Below are 10,388 nucleotides of genomic sequence, written 5' to 3'. Positions count from 1 at the left end.
AGCCTAGCGTGAGGGTGAAGAGACGCCTCGGCTCACATTGAACTCCACCAATCACACACTGTGACCTGGGAAACTTACTCATCCACAAGCCCCGGTTTCTTACTGTGACATGGGATCATAACAGAACCTGCCTCAAGGAGTGAGCCTGAAGGCTTTTTCTCTATGTAAAATGCTCAGTGCCCGATACAGAGCAAGATGCTCACAGTTACTGCTAACTGTGGTCCTGCGCACAGCCTTGTGGTGTGAGTGTTGCCGATTGTGGATGAGTGGCTGGGGAGGTTGGACTCTGGATGGTTCCTGGATGCTCCCTTTCTCCCTCACTCTCCGGCCTGTGGAGTTACAGCAGCGATCCCCTGTGATTTCACTTTCCTTGATCACAGTTTCCAGCAGCTAGCCACAGCCCAAAAATATTAAACAGAAAATTTCAGAAATAATTAATAATGTTACATAGCATGCCATTCTGAGTAGGGTGACGAAATCGCGCAGCAACGTGACTCATTCCTCTGTCCAGTGTCTCCGCACAGTAGGCGTTCCCACCCGTGAGTCACTTCATAGTGCTCTTGGTGATCAGAGAGAAAAAGCCTAATCCACAGAGGTTCGGTACTATCCGGTTCCAGGAATCCACTGGGGGTGTCGGAGGGTAGGCTCGACGATAGGGAGGGCTACAGTAATTTCCTGCCTCCTGTGAGGTTTGCACCAGGCCTCTCTCCTATCGGTGACCTGGCCTGGGCTCCTGAGACTGCTCCTGAAAGGGAAGGAGGACAGGCGCAGTGGTTCTCGCCTATAATCCCAGCACTTTGGGAGGCCAAGATGGGTAGATCACCTGAGGTCAGGAGTTCAAGACCAGCCTGGCCAATATGGCAAAACCCTGTCTCTACTAAAAATACAGAAATTAGCTGGATGTGGTGGTGGGAGCCTGTAATCTCAGCTACATGAGAAGCTGAGGCAGGAGAATCACTTGAACCCAGGAGGCAGAGGTTGCAGCGAGCCCCAAGATTGTGCCACTGCACATTCCAGCCTGAGCAACAGAGACTCTGCTTCAGAAAAAAAAGAAAAGGGAAGGGGACTTTGGGCTCCTGGGAACTGGCCAGGAGACAGGGCAGGGGGACCGCCAGAAGCTCCAGCAAGTAGCTGCATTCTCACCTGGAGGAGGGTGGGCTGCCAGCTGCATGGGACTGAGCCCTCTGGGCAGGGGATAGAGGTGGAGCAGCACAGCCCTCACCAGCAAGGCCATCAGTGAAGATCCAGGCTCTCTAGAGAGCACTTTGCGGCGAGCCCACAAGGTGGTGGCCAGCCACCCACCGCTCCACACCCCTTGGCCATCCCCAGGTGAGCTAAGTCCCTGGCTCCGTCACACCTTTTAAGGCAAAGGCAGCTCCCGCCACCACCTCCCTGTTCCCACTTGCTCAGAAATTCCCAGCAGTTATTTTTTCTTTTTTTCAGGAGGAATGGAATGAGACTCCTTGTTCTGTCACCGCAGGATTCCGGCAAGGCCTGTCTAGGGGTTCTGGTGAAAGAAAAGTGACAGAAAACACATGCCAGCAGGCACTTGGAGATGCACCCTCAGTGACATGCACAGGCAGGACGGCCACCCCACCCACCACAGGCCTCTGCTGGGGACAGCCAGGCACACACACAGCACAGACAAGGCCTAGGGACGTGGGGACCCCCAACACACTCCATCCAGTTGGGAACGAGGCAGGCACAGGCACAGCCCATAGCATAAAGCCCCTCCCCCCAGCTCATACCTAAGCCCAGGAGCCTCAGGGATTTTGCACTGTTCCCTGCCGCAAGTGTTCCAGCACAGGGCTCCGTGGGCAGGACCCTTGACACCCTTCACATCTCAGAGAGGCCTCCCCTATCCCCCCCCACGTGACTCCATCGCAGTGACCTGTTTTATTTCCTCAGAGCCGTCATCAGCTCTAAACTGCCTTGCTTTTTTCTTGAGACAGGATCTCGCTCCGTCACCCAGGCTGGAGTGCAGTGGCGCGATCATGGCTCACTGCAGCCTTGACCTCCTGGGCTCAAGAGATCCTCCCGTATCAGCCTCCCAAAGTGCTGGGATTACAGGCTTGAGCCACCACACATGGCAGGCAAGAAAGAGGGGCTATGGGGCTGTCAACAGCAAAGGCTCAGCCCCCGGTCAAGCCAGGCTGCCCATGAGAAAGTCTTTCTGTGCACTTGGGCACATGTGAACAGGTATGGGTGTGATGCGAGCCTCCACCTGCGATGTGCAGGTGTGTCCTGAGCTTGGAAGCAGACAGACTACCCCTAGGGGCCTTTATTCTTTGCATCGTGTCATCCCAACCATACCCACAACCGGGTACAGAGCCCTGGACAGGCAGCAAGGCCCAGCCAGGATATGTCAGACCAGCAAAACCTTTCCTACTTGGGCTGGGTGGGCAGCGGGGCTCTAAGTCCAGCCTAAGGGATAGGGAAGGGAGGGGACAGGCTGGGACCCCTGCCCACTCAGCATTCCCATCAGGACCAGATCATACCAGGGAGACAAGAGGCAGCATCCAGGAGACCAGACAACCAGATCTCAAACCCGGACCTTGGGACACTAGGTTGTAAGCCACTCCCGTGACTGCAGGGCATCCTGGGACCCTGCTCAATTCGCAACCCCTGGCAGGGCCCTCTTGCAGGGCCGGTGCCACACACCCCCTGGTGGCTCTAACCTGAAGTGCAGCTCGACACCCAGGCCCAGGCTGCAGTCAAGGATGGGAGGGGCTGCAGGAAGGAGGGTTCCGCCTTGAGGCCAACTCCAAGCTAAGCTCAGAAGGGGCTGGAGACATGCAGGATGGACAGACACATGGGGGAGGTTCCTGTTGCACACAACTGACCCGCCCCTGCCTCAGGACCCACAGGGTACTTACCCCCTCTGCACCTTGAGAACTTTTTGACACTGTAGTGCTTCACCACACAACCTCACATCCACAGGTAAACAGCAACTATCTCCCGAAGTCCGGGTACCACACCCCCTTCTCCCCAGCCCACAGGCACACCCAGCTACTGGAAAGCCATCCATATAAGCACTTAGGCACGCATGACACGGGCCTGCCAGACACTGCTGGATGGTCAGCTGCTGCAGCTGCGGGCTCTTACCAACAAGCAGCTTAGTGGGGCTGGAGAACAGCACAGCGCCCTGCACACAGCCACAGCAGCTGAGGCCGAGGGATCAGCTTTGATGGCATCGCAAGGGCACTCGTATTCCACACCCTGTCCTGGTAGAGCCTAGATGCAGCAAACACGGGGTCAGCCAAGTGGGTCCAAGAGCCGGGGCCTGTGCTGGGCTTCACTGAGCTCATCAGGCTTCAGGCCAGCTCACAGGGGCCAGCCCAGGGCCTGGAGGCTTCCTTCAGCTTCGCATCCTGGGCTTGAGACTGAGGGCGGCAGGCTCTCAACATGGGGTGGGGTACAGGTGCCATCTCCAGTCGTAACAGGGACTGCACCAGCCAAGTTCCAGAAAGCAGACCCCAGCTCTGGCCGGGCCGCTTCCTTTGCGGATCGTGAAGCTGAGGTCCAGAGGAGGGCAGGGGCAGGTCCTGGGAGCTCCCCAGGCAAAGGGAGCCGATCTCGGGGCTGGGGTCACAGGGCTCCACTCCTGTGATCTCTAGGGCCCTAGAGCCGGGAGGAGAGACTGGGGGGCCTTTCGTCCGCCGCTGGGGCTGGGCAGAGGCTCAGCCTGGGCCGCAACGCGAAGCTGCTTCTGTGCAGTCCGAGCCGCGGCCCCTTTAAGAAGGGGTGGTGCTTCAGCCAGTCACTAGGGACGCTGCCGGCGTGCGCGCCTCTACGGAAGCCGAGACGGCGCTTTCCGCGGGGCCCGGGCAGAAGCCGCGGCGTCGTTGAAGCGAACTGAAGCGGCGGCGATGTGGTCGGAGCGAGCGAAAGCGGCGGCCAGAGTCTGGGGCGTAGTCCTAGTGGGCAGAAGCGCAGTCGACGTCCCAGCGAGCAGAAGCGACCGCGCGGTCCCAGCCGGCAAAAGCGGAGGCCGCGTCCCAGCGAACAGAAGTGGCGGCGTCCAGAAGCGGCGAGCTTCGGAGAAGCCGTGGTGGCTTCCCTGTGATGGAGGAGCAGGAGGGACGCTTCCGCGGTAAGTGGCGGGGCATGGACCCCCCCGGAACCCTCCGGGCCTCCCTGCTCCTTCCCCACCGCTCGCTTTTGGGCCCTGACTCCTTGTGGGCATCTGGGCCCCAGTAGTCTGCGTGGCGGTGGTTGTGGGGTCCTGGCCGCCCGGCGTGCGCACCCTGGCCGGGAACGGTGTGCGACCCGCGTCCAGCCTGTAGGAGCACCTGGCCCAGAGGCCGGTGAAGCGCGGGACCTGGGACCCTCCGAGCCCCAGGCCCTCTGAGCTGAGGTCCAGGGTTATATGATGTTTCGGGACCTTTAGAGAGAGACCTCGCTAGAACACAGAACAGGTGACATTTGTAGTGTGAATTCTTTGAGGAGTCTCCAGGTAGTTCGCTGTTTTCCGAGGTGTCTATTCTGATTCTCATTTACAGTGTATGAGTTCCCTTCTCTCCAAAACCATACCCGTGTTCCCTTTTTTTTTTTTACTTTTTACTTTGGAGACAATCTCGTTCTGCCCCGGCGGGAGTGCAGTGGTGCCATCTGGCCTCCCTGCAACCTGCGCTCCCGGGTTCAAGCAATTTTCCTGTCTCAGCCTCCTGAGTAGCTGGGACTACAGGGGCCCGCCGCCACGCCAGGCTGATTTTTGTATCAGTAGTAAAGACGGGGTTTCTCCATATTGATCAGGCTGGTCTCAAACTCTTGACCTCAGGTGATCTGCTGCCTCGGACTCCCAAAAGTTCTGGGATTACTGGCGTAAGCCACCGAGCCTGGCCTCTCCTGTTTTTAAAAAACTTTCTAGGGATATTCAATAAGTGTGAGATTATCTATGTGTGGGTTTCAATTAAACCACACACAGTTAATTAACTGTTGGATAGTTAATTTTGAGGACCTTTTACCTGTTGTTCGATTTTCTGTCGCAGAATTGTCTGTTCAGGTCCTTTGCGAAATATTAGATTCTTTTGCTACTTTGTAGTGTTTTTTGTGTACACCTTAGATGACAACTCATGAATTACATGATTACCTGAAATTTTTGCCTAATCTATAGGACGCTTTTTTAATTTGGAAGGTAGTTTCTTTGCCGTGCAGAAACTTTTCAGGTTGATGTAGTCCATGTTTATTTTTGCGCTTTGTGCATGTAATTCTGGTCACCCATATAAGAAAATACTTCTCAGTGACAAAGCATTTAATTGTCAAGGAGGTTTTCCTTCCAGGGTGTTTGTTTCTTTCTCTCTTTGCAAAGGTGAGCAGAGTCACGTGACCCAGAATATATGCTCAACCTGTGTTTTAGTTAAAACATTTTGTGCTATATGGTCTTTTGTTCTGGTCTTTGGGGGTTTTTTTGGTTTGTTTGTTTTTTGCTGGAGGGGGTTGATTTTCATATATCATGTAAAATCAGGGTCCTGTTTCTCTCTTCTGCATTCAGATAACATTTTTCTCAAAGGTATTCATTGAGCAGACTCTGCCTGCCACACTGCGGTGGTCTTTATCAGAGTGAGTTGACTGTGTCCATATTTGCGTTGATCTTATTTTGGCCTCCCCATTTTTATCCACAATTCTAGGTATTGATTTTATCCAGGTACCATATATGTGCTGCATGACTGCGGCTTGGCAGTGTGATTTAATATCCAGGATTATGGGTCCTCACTTTGATTGAATTTCTCAGGATTCCTTTAGATATGAATTGCCTTTATGGTTCCCTATGATTTTTAGCAATATGTATTTATTTCTGTTAACTTTTTTTCACAACATAAAGGTGCATAATTAGGGGTACATTTTCACACGTATAGATTGGGTAATGATCAAATCAGGGTACTTAGGATCTCTGTTCCCTCATAAGGTATTATTTTTCTGTGGCGAGAACACATAAAATTCTCCTTTCTTGTTCTTTTGAAAAATATAATATTGTTAACTCTGGTCACCAGGCTGAGGAGGAGAACACTCAGTTTGATTCCTTTAAGGTTAAGATAACTTTGCTTCCATAACCAATCCCTACTCCCCCTCTATCTTCCAGACAGACCCTGGTAGCCAATACTGCGCTTTCTACCTCTTTAAGACAGACATCTTAAGATTCAGTGTTTGCCTTTCTTGGCCCAGCTCATTATGTTTAACATAATGTTTTCCAGGTTCATCTGGGTTGCTCCACATGACACTGTTTCATCGTTTTGGTGGCCGAAGAATATTCCCTAGTGTATGCATATGAGAGTGTCTAGATCACTTTATCTGTGGATGGACAGGTTGGTTGAGTGTATACCCAGTAGTGGGAATGCTAGCTGGTATGCTATTTTTCCTTTCTATTCTTTGTAGGACCCCCAACTGTTTATAGCGTTAATACTAATATACGTTTCCACAAACAGTTCCCTTTGTGGAAATTCAAACTAGAAGTTGTCTTTTTAAATATTTTAATCTGTTTGTAATGTTCATTCTAGTTGGAGTGAGATAAGATCTGAGTGTGGTTTTGATCTTCATTTTTCTCGTGCATAGTAACGGTAACCACATTTTTGCAAATGTTGCATCAGTTTCTTGTCTGCACAAATATCTCTTCAGGTTATTTGGTTTGGTTATTTTTCTCCTTTTTTTTTTTTTTTTTTGCCAGCCGGTAGTGTTACTGGCTTGTACCTTTTCAAAAATAACCCCTTATCCAACTGAATGTTTGCCCAAACGTTTCTTACGGTTTTTAGTATGCTTTTTCATTTTGTTCATTGTTTGTTAGACACAAACTCCTCAGTGTGACGTGGCCCCACATGTGTATGATTTCTTGGTTAGCTGTGCTGTTGGTTACTAATGAAGAAAAAACTCAATTACTACCAAAGCAGTCCATTGTCCACGATTTTCTTTTCCTTGTATTTTTGTTTTTGCAAATCGTGAGCATACATCCAAGTTGCAATAAATATCTGCACACCGAGGTTGTCTTTATAGGAGCTTTATGGTTGCAAGTTTTGTGTATAATCTTTAATCCTTTTCAGTTGATTATTGTGTATTTCATACCATGAGAGTCCTGTACTATTCTTTTGCATATGGATACCTAGTTTTGAAAACCTTCCCCATTGTGTCAGTTTGGTAGTGTTTTGAAAAATGTATTCACTCTATATAAATTTCCGTTTATTATTAAACGCCCTCATTTTGCTCACTGGTCTGTGTTTCTCTGTGTTTACCAGTAGCATATGGGTTGGTTAGGGATTTTCATTTAATTAGAACTCAGGGAATGTGATACATGCCACATGGTTTGTGTTTCTCAGGGTAACTGTGGAAATTCAGGGTGTTTCACATTTCCATATAAATTTTGGCATTGTTTTCTTTATATATCTTAAGACACCATTTCCCATATATAAATGTATATAATGAGAGGGTACAGGGAAGATTTTATTACATGTGTATTCTGAGTAATGATCAAATTGGGTTATTTAGCGTCTCTTCACCTGGTATAGTTATGATATTTTTGTGTGGTAGCAACATTCAGAATATTTTCTTCTAGCTACTTTGAGACATATACATTTGTGTTAAGGCCAGTCACCCTGCTGTGGAATAGAAGACCAGAATTGATTGCTGTCATCTGAGGAAAGTTTTTACCCATTACTGATTCCTTCCCAGACCCTCTCCATTTTCCCAGCAACCTCTAGTAACCCCTATTGAACTTTCTGCTCCTAGGAGTTGAAGATGTTTTCAGTCTGCATGCCTAGGATCATGTGGAATGGGACTTTCTCTACCAGGCTCATTCGTTGGACCTGATGTTCTACAGGTTTCTTCATGTGGCTGCAGATGGCAGGATTCCCAGAGCTTCATGGCTGGAACATACTCCATGGTGTATCTGTACAGCAGTTTCTTCATGCCTGCAGCTGCGGGTGGACAGGTAGGTTGGTTCTGTACTTTGGCCACAGTTACAAGTGCTTCAGTACCCATGGAAGGCAGATAGCTCTCTTCAGCCCAGGGATTTCAACTGCTTTAAATGTGGAACCAGTGGTGGGGCTGCCAGCTGACATGGTAGTTGTACCGTGAAGTTTTTCAGGAACCTCTTGCTGTTTCTCAGTGTGTGTATACTAGTTCAGGTCTCCACCAATAGTGTTGAAGAGGTCACCTTTCTGTAAGTCTACACTGGCTGACGCCTTCCAAAATTTGTGTTTTGTTTTTGGTAGTATTCATAGCGAGTGGAAGGAGACGGAATCTTAGCATGGTTTCCATGGACGTTTTTGTGAGTATTAGTGATGTGGAGAAAGTCATTTGAGAAATCCCCACGTTGCTTTCCATGGTGTCTGAACTGGTTTGCATTTGCACCAGCAGCAGAGCAGCGTCCCTGTCCTCTGCCTCGCCTGCATTCGTTCTTGGGGACTGTGTCCTAATCGTCATTCTGGCCAGTGTGAAATACTATCTCGTGGGCCTTTTGCTTTGCCTCTTTCTGATGCTGACTGAGGCAGAGAAGTGTTGTCATGTCTGTTGGTTGCTGTAAGCCTTCTTTTGAGGCACGTGTTTTCATGCCCCTTGCCCTTTCTTCATTGAGTTTTTGTTTTCCTGGTTTATTTGCTTAACATCTTTAAGGTGGATCCGGGATATTAGCCTTCATCAGATGCACGCGTGGGAACATTTTCTCCCATTGTGCAGGCCGTCTGTTCACTCTGTTGGTCATTTCTTCTGTGCAGCAGCTCTTTGTGTATTTGGTGCCACTGGGCAATAATTGTTTTAGTTACACTTGCCTTTGGAGACTGAGACACATCCACGCTGTGCCAAATCCTCTGTCAGGAAGGGCGTTTCTAGGTTCTCTTGCAGGCTTTTCATGGTTTGAGGTCTTGCATTTACATCTTTCATTCATCTTGAGTTTGTGTCTGTACACCGTGAGACGCGGGGCCCACTGTTTTTCTTCTGCAGCTGGCTAGTCATTTATGCCAGCGCCATCTATTGAAAGGAGGGAGTCCTTTCTCCAAAGCTTATTTTTGTGGATTTTGTTGAAGATCAGATGGTGTTAGGGGTGAGGGTTTCAGTCTGGGCCCTCTAATCTGTTCCACTGCTCTGTGTGGAATGGGGTCCCTAGCTTTTCAATGAAATTTAACATCAGGAAGTGTGACACAACCGAGGTAGTTTGGATTTCTCAGGATTGCTTTGGAAATTCAGTGTGTTTTATGGACCACATGAATTTTAGCATTGCATATTGACATAGTTTTTAAAAGGTTGGTCATGTGGTGAAGGTATACAATGTGGGGAGTTACAGTGGGGCATTTTGATTAATGCAGACACAGAGGAATGATCAAATCAGGATATTTAGAGCCTCTCTTATCAGAAACAGTTGTGAATTTGTTTGTGGTAGAAACATTTGGAATCTCCCAGATTTTGTGAAAAGGGTGTGATGTTGTGTTAACCTCTGGTCACTTGGCTGTGGACCAGTGAGGAACGATTCATTCCTCTCATCTAAGGGTAACTTTGTGCCTATTTCTGACCTCTGCTGGTGCCCCTTCTTCCCTCCAACCTTTAGTAACTACTATTGTGCTTTGTAGACCTATGCAATAAAGCCTTTTATTTTGGATTCTACATTAGTTGTTCTTTTTCTGCCTGTCTTAGGTCATACATGATGTCCTCCAAGTTCAACAGCGTGGCTCCAAATGATGACATTTCATTCCAGTTTTCTAGCTGAAGACGATTCTATTTGTGCACATACACCAGGTATCCCTTCATGTGTGGATGGGCAGGTAAGTCTATTCTTTGTCTTGGCAATTGTGAATAGTGCTGCAGTCCACATAGGATGACAGATGCCTCTTGCATGGACTGATTTCTTTCATCCTGAAAGTATACTTAGTAGAAGACTTGTTAGATGAAGTGGTAGTTGTAGGTTAAACTTTTGGAGGAAGCTCCCACTGGTGTCTGTAGTATGAATGCTGATTAACATTCTGAAGAAATGAGTTCCTCTGTGGAAATTGACAGCAGCATTTGCGTCTCTTTTAATGTATTTGATTGCCTTGATAACACCGGTATGAATTATAGTGAGATCATGTGTGTTGCTTTGATTTACATCTTTCTCGTGATTTGCGATATTTTCTAAGTTTTTAAAACTCGTTTTCAACGTTACGTCTTCTTTGCAGAAATGTCTGTTTAGGTTATTTGGTCCCAGTTTGCTTAGTTATTAGTTTCTCTTTTGTGTTTTTGCTAGTAAGTAGCGTTTGTTGCTTAGACATTTTGAAGACAACCTTTCATCATATGTAGGTTTGCCGAAACCTTTCTTGTAAACTTCAGGATAATTTTTTGTTTTTGAGACGGAGTTTCGCTCTCGTTACCCAGGCTGGAGTGCTATGGCGCGATCTTGGCTCACTGCAACCTCCGCCTCCTGGGTTCAGGCA

At 48.6% G+C, this 10,388-nt stretch overlaps 1 protein-coding gene and 1 long non-coding RNA gene across 15 annotated transcripts in view; one reads left to right on the top strand and one right to left on the bottom strand.

Moving 5' to 3' along the window:
* Window positions 1-422: 422 nt before the first annotated feature.
* LOC118150502 (uncharacterized) lies at window positions 423-3,711 on the bottom strand. Its single transcript, XR_013524140.1, has 3 exons — window positions 2,877-3,711; window positions 1,358-1,507; window positions 423-745 (listed from the first exon to the last, which is right to left on the bottom strand). It is a non-coding gene; the product is annotated as an uncharacterized LOC118150502 (long non-coding RNA).
* A 90-nt stretch (window positions 3,712-3,801) lies between these two features.
* Window positions 3,802-10,388, top strand: part of LOC100399449 (cadherin EGF LAG seven-pass G-type receptor 1) — a 40,584-nt gene continuing 33,997 nt past the window's right edge. For 9 of the 14 annotated variants that reach the window (XR_013524135.1, XR_013524134.1, XR_013524136.1 and 6 more), the window contains exons 1-4: window positions 3,802-4,093; window positions 6,195-6,305; window positions 7,717-7,918; window positions 9,616-9,743. Coding sequence is in view for 9 of the 14 variants with exons in the window: in XM_078343418.1 (XP_078199544.1) it covers window positions 9,728-9,743 (16 nt within the window). In the remaining 5 variants the exon portion in view is untranslated. Of the gene's footprint in view, window positions 5,563-6,194; window positions 6,306-7,716; window positions 7,919-9,615; window positions 9,744-10,388 lie in introns of those variants that run through there. The other 5 variants (XM_078343368.1, XM_078343374.1, XM_078343378.1 and 2 more) reach the window with 5 other exon arrangements.

This window comes from Callithrix jacchus, chromosome 1 (genome assembly GCF_049354715.1).
Source record: "Callithrix jacchus isolate 240 chromosome 1, calJac240_pri, whole genome shotgun sequence".
NCBI lineage: Eukaryota > Metazoa > Chordata > Mammalia > Primates > Cebidae > Callithrix > Callithrix jacchus.
The sequence above is the reverse complement of the archived record's forward strand: the minus strand, read 5'-3'. Positions and strand labels throughout refer to the sequence as shown.